Source organism: Corapipo altera, unplaced genomic scaffold, assembly GCF_003945725.1.
Source record: "Corapipo altera isolate COAL_440 unplaced genomic scaffold, ASM394572v1 23, whole genome shotgun sequence".
Classification (NCBI taxonomy): Eukaryota; Metazoa; Chordata; class Aves; order Passeriformes; family Pipridae; genus Corapipo; species Corapipo altera.
Window position 1 is genome coordinate 5,355,208 of NW_020884878.1, and position 23,142 is coordinate 5,378,349.

A 23,142-nucleotide genomic window follows, 5' to 3' on the forward strand; every position below is an offset into this window, starting at 1 on the left:
CTTGATTAGCTCATCAGCAGTTCATCAGGTGGGCTCTTCCCACAACCACCTCCCAAAGGAGGGAAACAGTGTGTGGGTACACATTGGCAGAAGGGGTTAGGATGCATCAGACATGGATGTCAGACACATGGGAGAAGGGGTTAGGATGCATCCCCTCGACTGACACTTTTGAAAAGGTAAAGCTTTAGAGTAATGTATTGATAAAATATTGAAAACTTACATGAAATTGGAGGTGAAAAATTACGTAAATTAAATTTATAAAGAAAATACAAACATTTAATATATAAAGAAAAGTCAAATATAGGAAAAATGTATTACGTAAATGCTGAATTCCTTCAAAAAACAAACCAAGCAAGCAAGAGCAGCACATGACTGTATTAGTCATGAGGTAGTGAAGAAAGTGGAAATGAGAAGAGCACAGATGCCAGCCTTAACTATTTGAATGTTACTCTCTGAATACTGTTATAACCTCAATGAAAGCTCATGCATAAATGCAGTTGTCCTGGTATATAGCTACTTTTTATTCCACTCAGACAGAATATGTGACACTTCTAAAATTGTGCATTCGTGCAAGTGTGCTTAGGTGACTCTACCTAAGCCTGGAAAGGAATTCAGCAGCAGCAATGAGGGAAAGGGAGAAGGAAACAACAAAAAAAAGTGTAATTTGGGCAGCAAATATAAGAAGAAGGAAAAGAAACAGCATAGAAGAATAGCTGGCGAAAGGATGTGATAAAGATCATCTACATGCTGTGACTGCCCAAACATGGCAAATACAGCTGGGTTCTTGCAGGGCACCCTGTTTTCTTACTGTGAGATTGTGGTGCCAAGCAGGAGGTGCCAGGCAGGCAATGGGCTGTGGACCATGGGAAGCTGCCTCTCTGGCTGAGCTCTTGTTTCTGTATGCAGTGGCAGCGAGGCATGTCTGAGACCCAGCCAGATCCCCCAGCACAACCTTTCCCTTGATGAACAGTATCTTGTGTGGATTATTTTGAAGACTGAGGAAAAGTTACTTGCAGTCACACGGGTAAGAACTGAATGGTTTTACCCCAATCTGCCTGTTCTATTTCTGTGGTTTTAAGTGCCCTTATTAAATTAGCTGCTCCCTTGCAAGCTGAGCCAGCTCTGCTTAGCTGTGAGTAAGCCCCAAGGTCCTGACCAAGTTTCATTGCAGATGTGAAGATCCATGATTGTCTGCTGCCAAAGGGATGCAACCATGTCCTTGTTCCTTAGCAGGGAAAACATTGAGACATTTGCAAATCTCTCTTAACCCATTGCTGCACCTCCATAGAGCTGCAATCTGCTCTGCTTTGAAGCCCATGAATCTGGAGGAAAGGAAGGCTATGGGTGAAACCCACTTCCTTATTGAGAGCCATTTCAAGGTGCTGTTAATCTTCTATTACTGAGCCCATTGTGTGCAATGGTTGGGTGTTTTTACAGCTGTGTAGGATATTGAGGCTGCTGGGTTTGCCTGTATGTGGACCCCTCACAGCCCTCTCCAGCCTGCTGGATTGACACTGCTGAGGTTATACCAAAGACTATTTCCAGAGTTCAGCACAAGGAAATGTGCAGCTGGTGCACAGCCAGTAGCCCTTCTGTAAGGTCAGAGGAGGGCATCCTGCCATGTGATCCCACAGGTGACTCCAGCCCTAGGGCTGCAGCGCCTCTTTCTTTTCTCAGCAAAGCTCCCCCTTTGAAGAATTCTGTTGAGACATGAGGAATACAAATGAAGCAGGGAAGATGTGTTGTAGCAAAGGGGAATTCCAGAGGAAATGATGTTGTTTGCAAAACTCAGTGGGGGCTTTCATATTCAGCTAAAGCTGAAATGCAGCAGCAGGAGTTACCACACTCATCTCTCTGGCTTTCCATTTCCACCAGCTCCTGGGGAGGAGAGAAAGGGAAATTCTATGGCAAACTGCTGAATCATCCCAGGGAAAGTACTCTAAATTGCGGAGATTTTCCTCAAGACCTATTCCCTGAGGGAGAACACGAAGGTAGTCACAAACATGGGAGTAGAAGTGCCAGCTGGTGACAATATGCTTAAAACCTACTGATTTCAGTGTTTAACATTAGGTATCTTTATGGGCTGTTTCTCCTCGTTACCCTGAGGAAGACCACATGTTCTTAAGGTCTTTTTTTAGCACTTGTTTCAATGAAGGAAATGACTTTACTCAGGGTAATGCCACTGAGGTTATTTTAGGGCACGTCTCTGGGTCATTGACAAGCCCTCAAAGATGCTGACTAACAGTGATGGAGAATTTAATTATTTTTTTTTTTTAATAACTTCCCTCTAACATAGTAGCTGGAGAAAGCTTTTGCTTAACCGTGGGCTTTCTGCTTTTGTGATGCACGAAGTGCTAAGCAGGTTCACTTCAACCTGGCAGTGGTTATGAGCACCTGTGCCATGCTACCCTGAGTTGACTGTATTTTTTCATGCCACCTTGGATCTGGAAGCATTGCAGCTCTACACAGTGCTGCATTATACATAGAGAGCAGAGCTGGAAGTGCTGGGGAGTGTAGCACAGCACTACCCTGGCTTGTTTCAAACCTAGCCAGCTTGGGACCAGCTCCAGATTCAAGCTAATGAGCTTAAGTGGACATAAGCTGATTCCATATGGAAAAATTATGGATGTCACTTCACTCAGCTCATTGACATAGCTTATAAAACCTGCTTTATCCCTCTGTTTCTGGTTCCAGGATACTTCGGCCCTTCATTATTCCAAATATAGAGGAAGTTGCTATTGAGCAAAATTCCTGTCAGTTATGTCTGAACAATTGTCGTGTATAATTGTGACTAAATCACATGGTGTGTGTTTTGCCACTTCAATGGATGACTAAATTTTTCTAAATTAGAAGAGCCTGACCAGAATAAGCCATGGCCTGCTTTGCCTATAAATACCTGGCTTATCACAGGGAGTGCCAGCCTGATATCTCTGCATACTAAAAGCACTTTAAACAGAAATGAGCGGCGAGAACTGTGACCACATCTGAAGGTGCTGAGAGCTCAGGTGTCATGTGGTGTTCAAAACCACTTGCAAACACCTTTGTGGGGAACTTGGTCAGCTCTGCATGCAAGTGGCATTGCCTCAGCCTGGACATGTCTAGGGCCAAGGGAGCTTTGTGCCTTTGAGACTGCAAGGTTGGTGAACTGAAAATGATGGTGCCATCGACTGGGTGGTCAGTCCGTCACCCTGCCCCTGTATTGGGGAATCTGACATGAATGCAAGGCAAACCTTCCAGCGTGATACCAGCTTTCGTTCTGATACTGAGAGGTGAAAAATTAGAAGGGTTTACACTAACCTGCAAAGGATCACTCGGGTCTGTGTCTTTTCCCCCCTGACACCTCTATCTTTTCAAACAGACAAAAAGAGGAGTGAGTAGTTCATGTGCTTTGGAGAATTTGGGCTGAGGACCTTCTGCTGCCCAAACGAATAAGGTTGTGCAGTCATTCTTTCCGCTTTCCTGCCAATGCGTCAGCAATGCACTCACACCCATCCTAGACAATTTTGACCGCACTTGGTAGCAACGTAGAGGTCTCAAGGATGCTAAGTTCTTGCATGTTTTAAAACAGCAACCAGAGAGAAGAGGGACCCAAGTTATAGCTCAGCCGCCTGCATTTTCTGAAAGGAAGTAATTGGCTGGGCAGTCAGCACAGATGGACTGACCATCCATGGATCTGAGGCTTTGCAACATGGGGTGCCATATCTTGTCCAGACAGGGAGGAACAAGAAGGAAACTGGGCCTGTTTGTTACAGGAGAAATTCTGGTCCTCTCTCCAGCTCAGAGCCTTGGTGCCTGAGGTGCTGGTATCAACGCAGAGCTACAAACAAAAAGCTCGTGTTAATTCAGACACATCATCTGACCCAAAGCAACTAAGTAGCATGGCTCAACAAGTTATTGCCTTGCAGTTCCTCACTAAACCATGCTTTGTCCCACTGGGGAGCAAGACCTTCATGTTGGCTTAAGCTGGCTCATTTTAGTGTGCAACTGGGGCAGGCTGGAAGTGTTTGTGCAGCTCTGCTGGGATGTGTTATCTCAGCACATCGTGTTCACACAGTTGCTCACAGTCAGGTGATGACACTCCGGAGGAAAATAATTTTTCTCTGGTTGTTTACAACTGCTTATTTGCCTTTGATTAACACTTTTCAGTGAGTATGGGAGAGCAGTTGTTTTAAATATACTTTTGATGAAATTCTTCAGTTGACAGCCACAAATTTCCTAATTCATCAGCCAGAAAAGAACAAAGAAAAAAAATGGCAGATCAGACTTTACATTCTTTGGAGGAAGATGCAGGAATGAAATAATAAATAAACGAGCCAGGCTTTTGAGTTTAAAGCTTCTATAAAGGTCAGATCGTGTTTTAAGCAACAAGCCCTTTCTCTGCAGTGTTAGTTTTGTTTTTACAACCCATTCAAACTACTGTAAGCCAGCCAAGTCTTGGGAAATTTCCCATTGTGCGGCCTCATGGGGCTCATCTCATCATGACAGTAGCTTTAAACACTAACCCGAATCCTCTTTGCACTCACAAGTCCCTGGCTCAAGTGAGGGAATGCTTTTAATTAGCGCTGGCTCGTTTATGTGGGTGCCGATTGGAGCTGGGAAGGGTGGAAAATCTCAGCTACAGTAGCTGGCAGCATGGAGTTGTATGTCTAAGCTTTGTTTTGCTGTGTGGGCGCCTTCATTTGAGCTAAGCTAACTAGGGAAGACTGTAGATAACCCAAGCTGACACTGGGATGAAAGGAAGCTGCAAATCATTTAAACTCAAACAAACAATGTAGAACAAAACAGAACAATGTTATTAGGTCAGATGGAAAATAGCCAGGCTTTGGGTTAAATGAGACAGCCAAAAAAATAGAGGCAGAAATTCATCTAGCCCAAGTGCATAATGAGAGGCTGGGAAACCTAACTCATTATGAATGCCATTGTATCTCAACTGTTCTTTTTTCTTTTCTTTTAATGTTTAGAAGGAAGTAGGGAAAGCCCTCAAAGAAGCCTTTGATATTGGGAAACCCCCTTGTACAGATGCCGCAGTCATTCAGGTAAACGGGACGGAACCAAAAAGGTCTCACACTTAGGGGCAGTCCTGTTTTTGGACACAAATATGTGGGTATTTGGCAAGACCCAGTTTTGCATGTCTCAGGCTAAGCTCAATGTGTTAGAAGCTTGTCAGTTAGCTGCCATACTTAGACTGTGCCTGTTTGCTCCCAGACCTGTTTTTCTCCTGTGCATAGACAAAGAAAAAAAACTAACTAAAATAAAAATGAGCCTGAGATTAGCTAATTCAAACTGAATTTGCATTTTCATTTATGCACCTGGGTGTTTATGTAACGTTCTGTAAAGTCATGGTGTATGTTAACCACTCTGCTCTCTGTGAGTTCTGCAGAGCACTTCTACAAAAGCAGTGAGGGTTGCCAAGCTGTGGCAGGGCCCCATACCTGACAGTGCAAATGCAGACAGGCTCCCTGCTCCTGTGCTGGGTACAGCTGTGACTGCTGCCCTCATGGGTTGAGTAGTGAGAGGGGATACTGTAGAGCACAGCAAAGGTGAGCGCTCGAAGGGCATTGCAGAAGCACACTCTGCTGATTTATGAACAACACATACTACAGCCAGAAGGCGTTTGGATCAAGACCTGCAGAAGGATTAAAACAAATCCTGGAGCTCACATGTAGGCTCAAGTGATGCTGGAGATCAGGGGTAGGATGTGGGCTGCCACAACTATCTTTCTTCTCAACTACCACCACCCCAGTGGCAGTCCTCTTTCAGGTCATGAAAGAGGAAATTAGCTCCATGGTCCTTTGGGATGGCAGACAGCCTCAGGCACTCTATTGGAGGCATTGCAGCTGTCCTTCCTCATGAGGATACAACTTTAACTTGCAAAAACTAGCTTTTCTGGTCCAACTCAAACCCAGGAATCAAGTGCAGAGCTCACAGCAGGGACTGTTTGCTCCTCGCCTTGCCCTGTGCCCACTGGAGTGGTGGAGCAGTGATGTACCCAGTGATGTATCTGTTCTAGGGTGACTTTTAGCCACCAAGATGATTTGTTTGCCTGGTCCTGGCTCACAGAGCAAAGGTTTCTAACAGGAACTAGGACAAAGCCTGGTTTGAATCCTGTGGTCCACATATCTGCAACATCTGGCCGTGCTTCAGCATGAGTGGTTTTCTCTGTTGCGTATGAAACTGACAGGTTCGAATGCTCTGGGGTGGGTGACGGAAAAGACTGGATAAATAGGAAACCCTTATGAAATTACTGCCTCCTCAATTTTCACAAGCTGACACTGAAGATCAGATAAAAAATGAACAGGGTGTCATAGAAACTCATCAGCCATGATTTCCTGACACTTTGGGGTGGCATATTTTATCCTGTCCCTTTGGGTGAGCTTTTATATCTGTTGTGAGCAGTGGAAAAACCCATTCATGATGTGAGCCACCCTTTGTCTCTGGATGATGAGCACTGGGAGAGCACAGCCTATGAGGCCATCTGTCTCCTTTTATCCATCTGGCTCTCCTTCCCTTGCAAGCTTTTGTTTCTACAGAGCAACTAATGGGCAGCATTAAGTTGCCACCTGCTCAAGCCTGCCTGATATGGGGTGAATTTTGAGCTGTCTGGCACAGCCCACCTCCTGTGGACACCTGAGCCACCCAGCTGGGGTCAGTGGGGCAAGACATAATGCCATAGAGTTTAACACATACTGCTGTGTCAGGTGTGAGCAGTGGTGATTGAGAAAGTGATAGATGCCCTCTTCAGACATCCCTGGTAGAGACCCTGGCAGAGGTGCAGGCACACAGTTACGGCTGTCTAACCTCTTTTTTAGTAGCTGCCCCCAGATTTATCTGTGAGGGTGAGTCAGGTAGAAGCACAGGTGCTCCTGCAGATGTCAGGTCTTTGTTTGAGCTGAGCTGCCAGGCTGGATGTTGCCAGCAGAGAACATCTGCAGAGACAGGCTTTCTCCTGGACTCCAGCCTGCTGACCACAACAAAAACAGTGGTAGCAAAAATGTAGGGTCAGGCATTAAAATTTGGCTCTTGAAAAATACTTTTATTTTCACTGTAGCTGTAAGGGCTCTCAAAACTTAAGCAGAAGTTGCTGCCTAGAGGGCAGAGGGATTTGGATCAGGTGAGCAGTGGGATGTATTCCTGTTCACTGCATAGATAAAAAATGGATTTGGTCTGCCCTTCTCTCACACATTGAAATCCACAGATACTAACAGAGAAGACAGAGGCTGCCAGGCGTATCAGCGAGAGCCTGAGCGAGAAGGTGGAAGCTGTGTGCCTGGAGCAGTGCCTGAGGTTCCTGGAGAGGTAAGAAGGATGCTTCTTTCCCTCCTTGATAACATTCTTAATGCTCAAAAGAAAGAAATCCTTATGTAGCAACTGAGGATGCTGTATTCACCTGGATCTTTAGTTTGATGGATGTTTCCTGCTAAGCTGTTTCTGGATAGACACCTCTTTGCTGTTCCATGTGCTCAGCCTTTGCTGTTGGGCTAAAGCTGAGGAGACAAAGTGCATCTGGACTTGCCAGGACAGTTTAAAGCCTTGGGGGATGCTCTGGAGAGTCTTAGACCTTAAACACAACCAGGAAGAGGGGCAGCCATGTAGCCAGAGCCCAGGCTTGGCCCTTCCTACCCTGGCTGTTCTTCCCAGGCACGGTGCTTCCTGCTGGCTCCATGAGGCAATGAGGAGCTCTGCTTTGTCCTGGTTTCATAGGAGGATGAATGTCTTTTTCTCATCTTCTGTCCTCTCACCACTTCTTCTGACTCCCTTTATCTTCTTTTTGTACTTGGGCATCTCTCACCCTATGTATACCCTGCATCAGAAAATGCTGGTTGTAGGTGAATGTTTCAGAAGGAGGTTTCATTTAAGATCCTTGGCCCTCCACATGATGAGAGAAAGAAATTCCTATAAAACAAGGCTGTCCAGGAGCCACTCATGAGATGGAGGCTGCAACAAAGCAGTCGATAGACCTTGTGGGTTATTCATATACGCTGAGTCTTTGTTCCACAGCTCCATTGGCAAAGCCTGAGTTGCTTCCCAGAAACAGGTTTTGCAGCAACAACAATCGTAAAATGAACCTCCTGCCTCTTGGTCCATATCAGGGGCATTCAGGCAGCTCGAGGGCTCTCCCTGTGCCATTCCTGTGCTCTCCTTCCTCACCAGCTGGGCAGGGCAGAGATTGCCTTTGTCATGCTGTAGATCCTACCTTGCAGAGTGAAACTGTACATTGAAAAGACAAACAATCACAGAGTATTTCTCTGGTTTGCTGACAGGCTGCTGCTCTCAGATGCATTATGGAGCATGCCAGATTAAAGATATGTCTTCCTGTTTTAATTTAGCTATGAAGATGAAGTAAGAAGCTTTCTCCAGCTTGATGGCTGCCCACCAATCTGCAGCAGTTTACGAATCCTAGAGAACTGCTGCCTTCTCAGGTTAGAAACCAGAGCCTGGGGAGTGAAATGAGTTTTCTGCTGTCTGATCTCCTTCTGAATCTGCTCTGAGGCCAACCTTGCCTCCAGCTGGATCTGGGCATTCAACCCTGTGCACACCAACCCTGAAGCATGGAGAGAACCACCTGTTGCCAGCAAGACCTTGTCAGAGCTGCCCTGGCTGCCCCAGAGGGAGGGAGGCTCAGATGAGGGCTGTGACCTTGGCCAGAGGGCCACGACTGCTGCACTGGCAGTGCTGTGCTGCTACTGCTTGCCATCTCCCAGGTCCTGCAGGTGCAGGGGCTGTAGCTGGTGATCTGCCATCTCCACCTTCCTGGTGCCCATGGCACTGAGCAGGAGGCTGGCAGCAATGCTGTGTCACATGTGGAGACAGTATCCTGGCTACTCCTGTCTGTGTTGTGCTGCGGTTCCTTTCACTGGCCTGATCGTTCTTCAGCACGAAAACCTCATAAAGATTGTGCTGAGATGTGTGTGCCAGTGCACTTGGTAAGCACAAGCTTCTGTGCTCTGCTGAATGAAGCCCCATGGACCATGCCAGGCTCTCTCTGGGGTTGCTAGGAAGGAGGGAAGCAATAAAGCACAGAAGGGTGGAGGAGGCTGTTTGCACCTATGAGCTAATTTCAGAAGCACTTGCAGCAACGGAGAAAACAAAGTTGCTTCACTTCTTCCTGAGCAAAGTTATCTGGGGATCTCTGGAATCAGCAAAATACCAAAATCCAGCATATGCACTGTGATTACTTGACATCAGAGCCTTGTGCTGAGCCTCGGTAGCTGTTTTGTTTGTTTTATTTGCATGTTGCTGGTGCTGGATCCCAGACTGCATACTTATGAGTCTCTTTTATGTAATTCTTCACAGTGATCCTGAGAACAAAGTTGTACACTGAACTTCTCCAGATTGTAAAATGTCTGGTTTCAAGCTGGTGATAATTTTAACCAGGATTTGCTGATTTGAAGACTGTTATGATGGGAGATAATTGTCTTGTATTAATAGGTTGTCTGAAGTACACAGAATGCTCATTCAGCCTCCGTTTGTCAAGGCCACTTCATGCCTACTCATTTTTGAAAATACTAGAATTTTTTACTGATCTGATCTCACTAGTGATGAGTACAAGAGGCATTTGTGTGCATTGAGCTTTCCTGTCCTTGTTGCAGTGTCTTAATGAGAGCCATCCAAAAGATGGGTGCACAAATGTGGGTCACTGAGCTAGCCCTGAACCTGAGCATATGCCCATTCACTTTCCCAGGTAGTCATGTTGGTTACAATAGGAAGAGTCTTGATCTGAGAGAATAGCCTGATTTTATCTGATCTATACTTTTCATATTTTTTTTTAACAGGACTGTCTGGCTTAAGCTAACATACATTTGCAGTGCCAGCACTGGCCAGAATCTTAAGGTAAATGGATTTCTAGACAGGATGGAAGATGACATTACAGAGCGTTTTCTGCAGACAGTCACTTCTAAAGTCAAGGTAGGGGAGACCTGTTTTAACACTGACTATTTTCAGACTGTAGGGCAGATATGCACTTCAGTGTCATGTCCTGCTTTGGAAAGGGTGAAACCATAGTTTGGTCTTACAGTCCTAAGTGCTTCTCTGCTTTGTCAGAATCTGTGTACGGACAGCTTCACTTTTCCAGTTTTGGGATCCCGGTTCCATTGTTTGTAGTGTTGCTGTTGTGCTCCAAGTAGGCACCCCATGGTGCCTCTAGGAATCCAGACCCCAAGGGCTGAATTTCACCGAGTACCTGCTCATCCCCAGCAGCTAGGCATCTTCTCAGGGAGTGATAACTCACAGAGCCCAAGGCTGTGCTGAGTAGTCAAGAGGCAGAGAAGACTGACCAGAAATATGTCCCTCCCTTGAGATAAGTTCCCCTCCCTTCACACTTGCCAGTATCAGCCCATTAGCCCAGACACCCTTCCAGTCCTGGGCTCTGTGTCTAGGTAACACACAATTGCAGGCTCCTCGGTGTGTGGTGTTGTGCGTTTCCCTGGGAAACTCCCCTGAGCATCTTCAGGCTCATCACACAAGGTCCCTCGAGTAGGCTGGAGGCAGCAATAGGAAAATGGCAAAAGAAACCCTGGCTACACTGTACAGTTTTGGTCTCCAGAGCTCATTGCCAGCTTGTCCCATGGGCCCACACACTGAGATGGGAACTGGGGGTGGTTCTGACAGGGAGCCTGGACAACCCTGGGAAGAAACAGGAGAGCTAGGGCTCAGGTTTTCAGTCTTCCAGGTTTGGGCTTAAGAACTTAGTACATCCTTCCTGACTTTGAATTGCTTCTTTCTTTTATGTTTTGCTTTTCTTTGAAGTAAAGGCACAGGATGCTGCAGCTTGTGGAGGAGTCTGTTTCCGAGAGCAAAAAGAGCAAATGCACAATAATCCGTGTCTGCTGACTGTGTGGTGTCTCTACATGTCCACTCTTTGACTCTGTTTGTGTCTTTTCCTCAGGGAACACTGAAGGATCACTTCAAAAAGTGTGACAGTGGTTTTGGCCACATTCTTGAATCCTTAAAGCAAAGCTTTTTGGCCTTTGGGAAGAAAAAAACAGATATGTATGAGGTAAGAAATAAGTAAGAAAGTGAGAAAGAGGTGTTACTTAGGAAATCACTAAAACTAGTCTTTGAACCTCTGGATGGCGCAGTATTTGAACATTAACCCAAACTGCAGTTTTGTCTGTTGTCAGAAGGGCTTTTAATTATCTAGTGGTCTCAGTCCAGTTCCTCTATCCAACAGAGTTGGATAGTGACATCTGAGATCTTTCTGTTATCACAGCAGAGAAACGGGCAAGTGAAGAAATGTGGAACCTGAATGTACCTCCTAAACACAAAGGGGGAGCATTGGGCCATCTCTGATCCTACCATTGCCACAATACCATTATACTGGCAATTCTCATCTTCTAATGTGCTTCAACCTTATTTGTAAGGAATATTTATCCCTTTGATGGAGGGAGGACACAGAGGAGTGAAATGTCCAGATTCCTAAAGGACACAGAGGGTTGGCAAAGAAAAACCTCGCAAAGAGCCCAAGATTTTTCACCTTTACAGTAGCCTAAATAATTTGTTAGAATCTTACAACACCTTTTGAGTCTGTCTCTTCAGCAATGAGTTTGGAACCTGGGGAACCCTCTTTTGTATTCAGACTGGATTTGCTGCTGCTACCTGTGCCACATATGTCCCTCTAAAGCAGAGGGCTCCCAGGTCTGCAGTCTCTTTGACAGTGATTTTAGTTAGCATTTTGCAATGTGGCAAAAGGTAATAGAAGACAAAAAAATAGGAGCTATTCTGCTGTTGTTCAGAGCCTGTCACTGGACATTATGTCACATTAGTGCTGGGGCAAGCAGCAGCTTGGTGGCAAAACACTGTGCCAGAGCTCTCTGTCTCTTGCTTTGTCTGTTCTGGACAGAGCTGGGGATTTCCTGTACCTTTGGACTGCAGTCTAAAGCTGCTCTCATTTCAATTGCTAATGAAGTGTGGCTTCTGTGCAGCAGCCCCTCTCCCCTTAGAAATGCTCTTCAGCCCTTTCAGGGGCTCCACACTATAGCTCCTCAGCCCATTGGAGTTCCTCCACACTGGAGTTCTCAGGGTGACTCAGAGGGAGATACCCAAGTGACTTCTCTGTGCTCAGCCACAGCTGTGTGCCAAGGGTATGGCCCTGTGTCCAGTGTAGATGCTCCAGGGAGACTGGATCTGGCTTTGTCTGTATTCCAAGCTCTTGCCAGGTGATGTGTTTGTTAGCCATGCCAAGTATCGCTGCAGCTCTGGAGCGTGAGTGACCTCTGGCTGAGGTAACTGGTTCCACTGCTTTTGCTTGGATGTCTCCACACTTATCATCAGTGTTTATGTCATCCCCATGCAGCTTGGAGCTACCCCATGTGTCAGACCAAGCATTTTAAAGGGATACTTAAGCAAAGAAATGGGAAAGCCACCTGCATGGACACTATACCACTGTCTGCACTGCTCAGAGTCCTGTAGGTATGGTCTGGTCCTTGCTTAGTCCAGGGAAGTTAATCTGTGTGTCTTTGCTCTGGAACAGGCCCTCGTCCAGGCTGTCAATGCCATTGTTATTACAGAATATGTGCAGGCTCTCCTGACCACTCCCAGGAAACCATCTTCTGTGCAGAGGAGGAGGGTTGTCAAGAAGATAGAAGAAGATCATAAGATGATGCAAGCCATCTTTAAAGAGTGCTTAGTAAGTCTTTGATACGGTTACAGTTTTGCTCTCTTGTCATCAAGAATGGTACCAGCAGAAGAAAAGACTCTGAAAGCAACAAAAAAGCTTAAGAGTTTTTACTGCAGGGGTATCCAGCTTCACAGAAATGACAGTCAGATGTGCTGACAGCACTTCTGATCTGCCAGAAGCTGTTAGTTCATGGTTTTGAAATGTGTGACTGGAGGAGGCAAGTTTCGCACTCCTGCCACTGACATAAAAAATGAGGTGTGCTCCTCTGAGCTGGTGAGACAGCTCCAAAGCTGTCAGCTCCCCCAGCAAGCCTTGGGTACGTGGCATGGAGGGGAAGCACTTTCCTTGAGCCTCTTGAGAGATGAACCAAACTGGCTGCTCCACATCTTCACCTCCTCCGTGGATTGCCCTTCACAGCTGCTCCTCCCTGGACATGGGGTATGCATTGTTATCCATCCAGCCTCCTCCCCCCCCACAGGCCCTTCCCAGCCCCTCAGATCTGGGATGATGGCTGTGTGAGCCATTTCCCTCTGCTGCAGCGTTTCCCCATGGGCAAAAGTGTGCTGATGTTGTTGTGGTTGGTGACAGCTGCCTGGAGGAACGAGTCTTCCTGCAGGGTTAACACCTCACAGCACTAAAAGGTAAAGGTGCATTGCAGAAGGAATAGATTAGGTGTAAAAGCAGAGCTGCACCTCTGAAGTAAACCTGTGGCAAAGCACTAGGTCTGATTTGCAGAAAAAACTTCAGAAGCTTAAAAAAGCCTCTTTGCTCAATTCATAATCTGGTGTAATTGGCAGTGCCACACACAGCATCTGCGGATGGCACCAGGCTGTCACATGGGTCCCTTGATTACCCAAGGGCAAGGACTGCAATGGCAGCAGCATCCCCTCCTGCAGCTGCTCCAGTTGGAGAATCACTGCTGTGCAATGTCCCTGGCATGGCTCATTAGCAAGTGCAGGCTGAGAGTGCCCAGGCACGGTGCTTTGTAAGAGGCTGGGCTGAGCAGCACAGTGGTACTGGTTGCAAAGTCAGTCTGGTAACAGGACTCAGATGTGACGGAGCTTATAAGCCCCCTTGGCTATACGGGTTTTAATAATTTCACAAATTCTGAGTAATTCTCACAACTTGTCAATTTAAGTGCTAGGGACTGAAAATCTATTTTCTCACAGATGAGTCCCCTGCAAGTAATTTGTCAGCAATTCTTACTTTGTCCAACGAATAAAATGAAATCAAAATGATCATCTGTAGGCTTCTTTAAAAACCTCTCCGAGCTATTACAATTAATGCACCAGTTTCATGGCGGAAAGCTGGAAGCTGCCAGTGCTTTTAGCTGAAGACCCACCTCTCCTGTAGTGATCAATCACAAATGAGTCAGTGCTTTGAGCAATCAAGCCATGGGGAATATCAGGAGGGCTCTCTAATCTTAACTCTGAAGTTTACCCGTAATGCTCTGCTCAGCACTAGCTTTGGCTGCAATATGCACAGAAAGCTGGTTTTATAGTGCAGAGGAAATACAGGAAATCTAATTGTCTATTAAGACCCTACATTTAGCTTGGGTGAAAAAAGTCTGCATCTAGTTAGCCCGGTGTCCCCAGTCTGTGCACTTTCTTACTTGAGGTGGGAGCACCAAAAACCTTGGGAATGAAATGCATGAGCGATTTGCAGGGGACAGCCTGATCCTCAGTCGAATGAAGCACACAGTTATGCATGCAAAATATGTACTCTACTGCAGACTGAATTTATTGTGCAGTTGCTGCACAGGCTGCACCTGCTCTCTGCCCTGCTATCACCTCTCTTCAGGCTCTTCCTTCCCCTCCATCCTCAAAACATATTAGGAAATACCTTCCTTCTCTCCTAAGAGCAGTACATGTCAAAGGCACTTAAACACTGCTGACAAGACACCTCTTTTTTTTTTCCTTTTAGACTGCAGGCTGTTTACCTCTGACCTTGCTTGTCTGTATAGTGCTTAACCAAATCTGACGCCTTCAAATTAATTAGCATTTTGTAATAGTAAGCTTGCCAAGTATGAAGCTGTACAGTACTGGTGCCCCAGGAGCTGAGTACAGCTTGTGCACTGAGCCGAGCTAGGCATGCTGTGCGTCTGCAGTGCAGAGGAAGAGGGGGAAGGCTGTCTTCAAATATTACTATTATTTTTAATTTATGTTCAGTGCGGAGGTGCCGCATGGAGAATGTGACCTGCTCTTCCCAGTGCCCCGTGGAGATCAGGGGAACCTGGGCTTCTCCTGCCCCAGTTTGGCATCCCGTTCTCCAGGTTTGCTTTGTCACAGAGTCTCTGTTGACGTGGTGGCATCAATAATTCAGGGAAGCAATTTAACTGTACTATGGCACTGACGAAAAATGTGAGCGAGACCTGAAGCTCTCTCTTGGCAGTTCATCTGCATTCTGCTTCTCCAGCTTTGCTGAAAATGCTGTGTGTTTTTTGATGAGGCTTTTTTTTCTCCTGTGTGCTCCAGATTAGAGGGAGCTGATCATATGCAGCATCCACCAACCATGTCATATTATTTACACTCTTCAGCCCTGCTTCCCTTTTTTTCTGTTAGAGGATCTGTGTTCCCTCATCCTCTCCCTAAAGTCTCTTTTCCATCCCTGGGCTTGCTTTGGGGCAGCAGAAATGCCAGCATGTTTGGCCAACAGAGCTTGTTTTCACGTAGGCCAAGCAGAGAAGCAAAATGCTCCCCAAAGGGTGAAATGGTCTTGAAAGGACAGACAATTTAGGGAAAAATGAGGTACATTTCCTTCTCCAAAGTCAATGCAGGAGGGGATTCTGCACTGCTGAAGGTAGTTGCCTGAAAGCAGTCCATGACTGCTCCCCAGTTTCTCTTCTCCTACCCTGGGGGCAAACCAGATTTCTGTACATGCATAGACAGTCCAGCAAAATTCCTAACTCACACAGAGAGATACCTGGTCTGATATGAGTCCAGCTCTTAACACTCTGTGCTGTTTCCCTTGCCCTGAACACACCTTTGCTTCTATCCTCAGGGTCCTGCAGCTGGTCCCCTCAAGGATCCCATAAAAGCAATTTTAGAACTTATTCAAGCTTCTGACGTGGAGGGGATGGAAATAGCTCTTCTGCCCATTCTCAAAGAATTTCCTGAGCTCAGGTAATGTCTTTTGTTTGTCTGTCTGCTGCACTTTGACATGACTAGTTGACACCAGAAGACCTACAGCAGTATTAGTCCTGTGATACTTTTTGCAGTGTGCTGGGCCAGGCACAATGGTCACCTTTGAGTGTACTCAGTGCTGCCTCTTTGCAGGTGCTGATTAACACAGTTTATAACTTTGCCAGATATGAACTGGTGGAGCTGAGATGTACTTCTGTAAAGGTGAATGATGGATGAAATGGCTGTCAACAAAGCAGAAATGCTGTTGGAAAATGCTACCTGAATGGAGAATTTACAGGCACATATGTGTCAAGTGTAGGTTTCAAAAATATTCTTAATTCAGGCATTTCATAACTTCCAAGCACTTGGCTTTTGGCTTCAATACTTTACCAGTCCTTGTATAACTGTTTCCACAAAATTCCAGGTGCATTCAACAAGAATATACACTTCCATTTCTTACAGGAAGCTGTTAACAGAAATGAAACACAACTTTTACTAGGAAGGTTAGGTCTTAGCTAACTGCATTTGTTCCAAGGTCTGTGGTTTATTACATCTATCTTTTGTTCTGATGTGCTGTGCAAGTGATTGTGTTTTTCCAACCTAACATGATTGCAGTGAAGAGCTCTCTGTCATAGGATGCTGTGAAGGCCAAAAGTGTGAATGGTTTCAATTTGTGGTAGATAATTATTTCAGTGCCTATTCAACATGACAGTCATGATATAACCCTCAGCAAGGGAAGTCTCTGAATTGTAGACTGCCAGAAGCAAAGCAAAGAAAAAAGACAAAGAGAGATCCTGTTATGCTTCATCTGGTTTCTGTATTCTTTGCCTAAACATTTACTACTTTTGAAGATGCTAAAAAGCTGCTTATCTGATACAGCATAGTGATTCTTACTCTCTTACTATGTATATACATACATATATACATACATACATAAATAATATATATATAGTATAGGAAGTGGGCATAGGAAGTACTCAGAAGACCCAGGTCTCAGAGGAGGTCATCCTGGTGTGAGTGGATGCATTGTTCTTAACTACAACAGATTTCTGTTCTGTGTTTAAAACTGTTTGGCTTGGATACATTTGCCTTATATCTAATATGGTGCTGCTCAGCGAAGCAATGCTCTGTAGAGCAAAAATCCTATAACCTTCCAGATGAACAAGAATTAGTGCCATTTGAGGGGAGAAAAGATGTAAAAAATGCTTCCAAACAGTCAAATGCAGAGTTATCTGAAACCTATTATGATAGATACAAGTATTTTTCTTGGAATAACCCGAGTTGAAGGTTTCCACAACTTCACAGGGATGCTGTGTGCCCTGGGCTTGGGATCCATGAGCTCGGCCACATCCCACACAACCCTTGTGATACAGCCTCCTCCTTCTTAGGTAGCCAGCAGGTGTCTGAAAGCAGCTCAGCAGCTTAAGGTCTTTGGTCTCGTCCACCAAAACTGAGTAATAGGAAGCAAGGTTTTTTTCCTTAACTCATTTGCTGACCTGCCCTCTTACCCTTTTGGAAAGGAAGGAACATCTGAGCGTGGTGCTGGACCTCAAAGACTCACTCAGCCGAGAAGACAGAACTGCTCTCTTGAAGGCATTTGAAGATAACTGCAGGGAATCAGAAACAGAAGCAAACTTACTTTTTGCAGATATAGAAGTAAAACCTAGAAAATATGGGCTCTGTGGCTGCCTCTGCTGTTAGCAAAGGTAGGTGTGTGTGTGTCCTTATGTGTAACATGAATACCTGTACAGGTGTAGGCATTCCTGCTTACAGGGAAGTGGAGCAATGACGGCTGTAACATCACCACCCTAAGGTCCTCATTGCTCTATACACTGGCTCTACTTCCCTTTCTCCACCTTTAGACTTCCACACTGTGGAGGATCGTGTTCAGTGCAGGGTGCTGAATGCTTAGATGTGTGATTCAGGTTACAGAAGGGACAGAGGAGAAGACAGAGCTCTTCCTCCTCATCTTTCACTCCTGTCTGTGTGTTCCTGCAGTAAGGTCTCTCCGCAGCATCCTCTCCCTCCCAGCTCTTACCCTCTGCATGGACAGGGTCTCCGAGGCAAGTTCTGCTGCCTCCTGGTAGGGCACACCAAGAGATCTTCTTCTCAGTGGTCCTCCTGCTTCCCTGATATGGGAGCCCCACCACTGCCCCCTCCATGACAGCTGCATTAATTGAACCAGACTTGGCCCTGTTTAAGTGACTGTGCCATGCTGTGAAAACCAGAGGGAAGTGTGCCCCTTCCATGCTGGCAGCAGCAGCTGGTGGCAGAAGGGAGGAGAGTTAAATCAGAGGGATGACTGTCACTGTGAGGTGTTAAATCTCCTGGCGTGAGTTGTCAATGCTCATTTGGAGCACCTGCAATTGCCTTTCAGTCTCCCAAGGGACTCCTTCGTAGTCACAAGCTGGGCTTTTTTTTTTTTTTTTGGGTAAGTTGAAGCAGATCTTGAAGCTGAGCAGTTCCTCATGGTTTTAAAATACTTGTTAATGGAGAACATGCAGATATTTTCTTCACTTTAAATAATCAGTAACTTCTTTTTAGTCCAAATTTATCCAGCTCAGAGCCAGAGAATTTTATTTTATCTTGGCCAGGTCAGATCCCTTCGCTATCAGAAATAGTCCCTCTCCTTTAATATCTACAGATTGTCACCAGTCACCTTCTGTTGGATAAGCTGACTAGTTTGAGTATCTCAGGTTGAGAAGCACAGTCCCTTTCCACCTCCTGCACTCTCAGGTGTCACCGTTTATTTATAGTTACCCATGTTAGCAGATCAGGGATGAGTTATGCAGGGCTCTGACCTGGGGCCTCCAGGCACAGGCAGACAGCAGGCTGTCCTGGTAGCAGGGAGAGAAAGCAATTAGAGAAACAATTAATAAGCACACAAGCTTCCCCTTCTTAATGAAAACTGATTCTGATATAATGAACTGGCTATCAGCCACCCATTTTTATACCCTCCTTTAAAGAAATTACCCATGGTGTCACCTTTGCTTTATTAAAGATATCCAGGAACATGTTTTTAAAACAATGTGAGTCACTTAATCTCCTATTTTGTGAAGTCCCCTGGGCAAAAAGGCTCCCATATCCCAGCAGATCAGGCTGAGTCTGCACTGCAGTGAAAGCACATGTGTAGCACAGGTTGGTCAGCTCACCTGAGCTTGGGGTACTAGAAATGGTGAAATTATGGGATGTGCCACCTTCTTTCTTCCATTACAGCCCTGGGATTTTGCTTCCATGCTCTGGGGTGTGACCTGTAGGTACTTTGGGAATCAACTGCTTTCTCCTCATCAGGAACACATTTGTCCCCTCTGTATATGGAAGTGGGAGGACTTGGAAACAGTGCTAGGTTTGGTTGTTTCGTGTTTGCATGAAATGTCCTTCCAAAAGAGGAGTGAGAAGATTTGTCTAGATAGGGCAGGCAGCAGGGATGCTGCCTATGACTACAGACCCATGGATTGTGTAGCCCAGGAACTGGAGAGTTTCAGCAGGTGAATGTCAATACATCTTCATGCAAGAGTCAGTGCATAGGAGGGATGTTTCAACTGTTTGACTCTTGCACATGTTCTCACAAGTGTTATTTTATTACCCAGATTTTTTCTTGCCTTCCCTCAGGCCTGCTATGAGAAATGTGAAGCCTTGCTCCCATGTGGCAGCACCTGCAATCACAGCTCCTTGAAAGCATCAGGGACCCATGCAGCTGATTATATGGAGAAGCCTGTCAGCTATGGAAGACACAATTTCTGCATTTTGCAGGAAAACCACGTGGCTGAAATCCTAATCTTCTATGCAAAATCAAGGAGGGAGATGGATGGGACATGGCAGAAAGACATTCCTCCAAAATTTCCTAGAGATTGCCACTTAGCTGAGTCCTAGTGGTTATTCCCAGGATGTGGCATGGTGGCATGTGTGAAGGAGGAAGGTTCACCCTTACCAAATTTCTCTCTGTTTCTATCCCTTGTTTCCTGCAATCTCACATGACACCAGGGACATGTTGTCCTAGCATTGCAACCTCCTGAGGGACCCAAGATCCTCTTAGGGAATCCCACCTAGCCCATAGTGCTGGGGGTGCCTGCTGGTCTGGGCACCTTGATCCTCCCCCCTGAAACCTGACCCACACCAGGAGGGGTGCAGACAGAGCTGCCTCTTCCCTCACTCACAAAGGCTGTGATCCACTTTGGGGGCAGCATGCCATGGTGGGCTGTGAGATGGGGAGCGCTTCCCATATGAGTTTTACAGCTGGCTCTGGAGCATAGTCTTGCATTCATTTTTATCCCTCAGTTACTGGAAATTTCCTCTTGGAGAGGGAGGGGAAAGCCTCATGGGAAGCAGGCAGTGAAAGGAGTTTTTTGTCCGAGCCTCTGGGCAAGGTCTCTGCTAGTTTTCAGATGTAAATAGGCACTTCTGACAGGAAAACACTGACTTTTCTTCCCAGTTATCTATGGACTGGTCATAACCTCCAAGCTGGATGTGGTTCAAGGCCCTCCTTTGCTATTGTGTGCAAACAGGCCATTAGTGCTCCTCTCCGACAGCATAAACAAGCAAAAGAACTCTGCCTCATATGTGCCAGTGCTTTTCTGAGCTGCCATTTTCACTCGAATCTGCTTCCCTATCAAGTAAAGGGGAAAATTTGTGCATAACCTGTCAATGTGTGAGGCAGCAGATGTGTCATGCCCTGGGACCCTGGGCAGAACCTGGTGGGTTCTGCCACGCTCTGCAGTGCTGTGCCACCATCCCAGGGGCACAGCTGTCCCAGCTCAGGGGCAGCTTCTCTGCCCAGAGCCCTGGGTGCAGATGGGGTCCTGTGAGCTCTTCAGGAGCCAGGCAGGTTTGTAATTGTCACTAGCTTTGCACCTGGTGCAGTGCTGAGCGTGGCAGTGCAGCAGGAAGGAACAAGCTGCTCCAACTCCAGGGAGTCCTCTGTGTGCTTTCAGGGCCCCATGAGACCTTGGCATCATTACGCTGCATCCCTCACGTCACTAAAGGGCAGTGAGAGCATCCCATGGCCTGACTGCCCTTCCTGACTGCATGGCTGCTCCAAAGTTCAGTCCTGGTGTCCCTCACATTTCATAGCTGTGCATTGCAGCTTCAGTGAGACCTTTCCTGGGATGTGGGAAGGCTGGGGGAGTTGAGGCAGCTGCAGCCTGGACAGGTGGGCACAGCTGGGCTCTGGGGCTGAGTGGGCACCTGTCCTCCAAAGGGTGCCAGCCCTGCCAGGCACACTGGGCCAGTTACTCTCCCCTCCTGACGAATTGCACATTTTTTCAAGGGTGGGAAGGGATGATAGTCCTGCATGACAGACCCTGTTGTGACAGCAGGGTCAGGGTCAGCCTCTGCCAATGGGAATTTCAAGTAACAAGCCTTCCAGAGGAAATAAATAAAAATAAAAACCCCTCTGACATTTCAGTCACCACTGGGCTAAAAATAATGCCACAGCATGTGGATGGCTCTGACCACGTACGTGTCAATGTCTATGTATGTCTCTGCCATTTGACATCCACAGGCAGACGAGGGTATATTCCACTTGGAAGCAGCAGCTGGGAGCTGTGAGGGACGCTGGGCTCCCCACTGCTTTGTGTGGAGAAACACCCCTTTCAATGAGGCTTTGTAGCAGCAAGTTTATGCACATTGTGTGTAGCATCCAGTCATGGAGAGACCAAATAAAGTCCTGAGTTTGTCCATGAGGCTTAGTGCTGATGGCATATATGAAGTTTTCCAGAGCCAGAGGGGGCTGGGGTGGGGCATGAGCAGTGAGAGGTGGCCTGGTGTGGAGGCAGATGGTGTGGGAAGGATGTCCTCTGCCACCTGCAAGTCGCCTGAGGGGAGCAGATGGTGTGTGGGGAGTTTCTTAGAGGATCCCCAGGAGGGGAAGCTGTGATAAGGGGACGCTGGGTCACTCCCTAGGACTGTCTGAGGTGATCAGGGAGGGGAGGAAAGGCTGTGGGGAAGGAGGATGAGAGATTTTCCTTTTTTGGGGGGATTTTAACCCACTGTGTTGTGTGACCTGACCTTCCCAAATGATCCAGCCTCCTACTTTCTAGCCTTCACCCTAGGCTGGAGTTAAAGCGCTTGTGTGGGATTTGTGCCTCTCTGCAGAGGGCTGGGAAGCAGGGTCACACTCAGGATTACCTTGTGGCCTTGGGATGTGGGCAGGGGCAGCCCTGCCACTGCCATCAGCCTGCCAGGGCCACCATGGAGCTGTGTTGCACATCTCCCACTTGGCCCTGCATTCAGTGACTCTACCTCTGCAAGCAGGACAGAATCACTCAGAGTTCAGCAGTCAGAGACTCCCTCCATAAAGTTCCCCTCCCATTCCTTTGGGTTTCGCTAGGATCCCCTTGGCACAAGGGTCATGCCACTGCTATGCTCACCAATCATCCAGACGTGCCAGCCTTGGTGATGTGGGCATCAGGGACTTACACGCTGCTCTTGGTGGTTTAACGTTCTGGCTTTTTTGGGAGCTGTGCTCCATCTATCACCCTTCTGGCTCTGCACTGGGCTGGTTGTGTGGTGAGCAATGATTTGTCACCCATGTACCCCACACTGCTTGGGGCCAGGGTTTGTCTGGCTGCTTTGAAATGCAGCAGAGCCTCGCCAGCCACTCCTGTCATTTGAGCTCCTGTCTCCGAGGGTCACCTTCAGTGCTTGATGCTGAAGACAGTGGAAAACAGATCCTCCTTAATTATACTGCAAGGTCTGAGGAAAGACCTGACATTTGCTGAGGTGCCACCTGCGTTTTCCTGGTTTACTTAGTGTCTTTGCCAAGGATGTGACAGGGAATGGAGGGCTCGATGGTGAAAAATACAGGTAATGAATACTCTGGGACATGCTGAGCTATGTTGGATATCAAATGTGCATGAGGAGAATCAATCCCTAAAACTATGAGACCTCAGGGAAGGCAAGCCACTTGCTTATTGCAAAATTATATAGTAAACTTATTTTCTTTCCTCCCTCCTCCCAAGGGGAGCCTGTCAATGCTGGAAGCTCAATCACTGCTCCCAATATTGATCAGAATAACTTTCACCCACTTTTGACAGTTTCCTCTCCAGCACCCAGCAGGGAAGTGATGCCTAATCCACGGGTGGAGAAGGTTGTGTGTGGGATAGGCAGCCTGACAAAAGCCATCAAGGGTAACTCCCCCCAGCACAACCGCAGAGGTTTGATTTTAAGTCTTAAATATCTTCCTTTACCCCAGCACACCATGGTCCGTGTGGAAAGGTGGAGGCATCCGCCTGTGCAGCAGTCTCTGGCTCTGTAGCATGGGCTGGGCTGGATCCCCCCAGATTCCCTCAGTGGCCCTGGGGACACCCGGACTGGGAAGGGTACACAACTGGTGCCATCTAGTGGCACCGGGACACCGAAAGGGCTGTGGCTCTTTTATTTGTCTTATTTGTGTTATTATTACAG

General features: G+C 46.8%; 1 protein-coding gene across 4 annotated transcripts in view; it reads left to right on the plus strand.

Annotated features, from left to right (window-relative positions):
- The window catches only part of LOC113944803, a 42,489-nt gene extending 21,047 nt beyond the window's left edge, over window positions 1–21,442 (plus strand). For 3 of the 4 annotated variants that reach the window (XM_027638345.1, XM_027638344.1, XM_027638346.1), the window contains 10 exons: window positions 907–1,024; window positions 4,962–5,036; window positions 7,196–7,296; window positions 8,328–8,420; window positions 9,774–9,906; window positions 10,886–10,996; window positions 12,470–12,625; window positions 15,617–15,738; window positions 17,259–17,444; window positions 19,351–21,441. In XM_027638345.1, the coding sequence (XP_027494146.1) occupies window positions 907–1,024; window positions 4,962–5,036; window positions 7,196–7,296; window positions 8,328–8,420; window positions 9,774–9,906; window positions 10,886–10,996; window positions 12,470–12,625; window positions 15,617–15,738; window positions 17,259–17,439 (1,090 nt within the window). In that variant the 3' untranslated portion in view covers window positions 17,440–17,444; window positions 19,351–21,441. Of the gene's footprint in view, window positions 1–906; window positions 1,025–4,961; window positions 5,037–7,195; window positions 7,297–8,327; window positions 8,421–9,773; window positions 9,907–10,885; window positions 10,997–12,469; window positions 12,626–15,616; window positions 15,739–17,258; window positions 17,445–19,350 lie in introns of all 4 variants that reach the window. The other variant, XM_027638343.1, reaches the window with a different exon arrangement.
- Window positions 21,443–23,142: the final 1,700 nt, after the last annotated feature.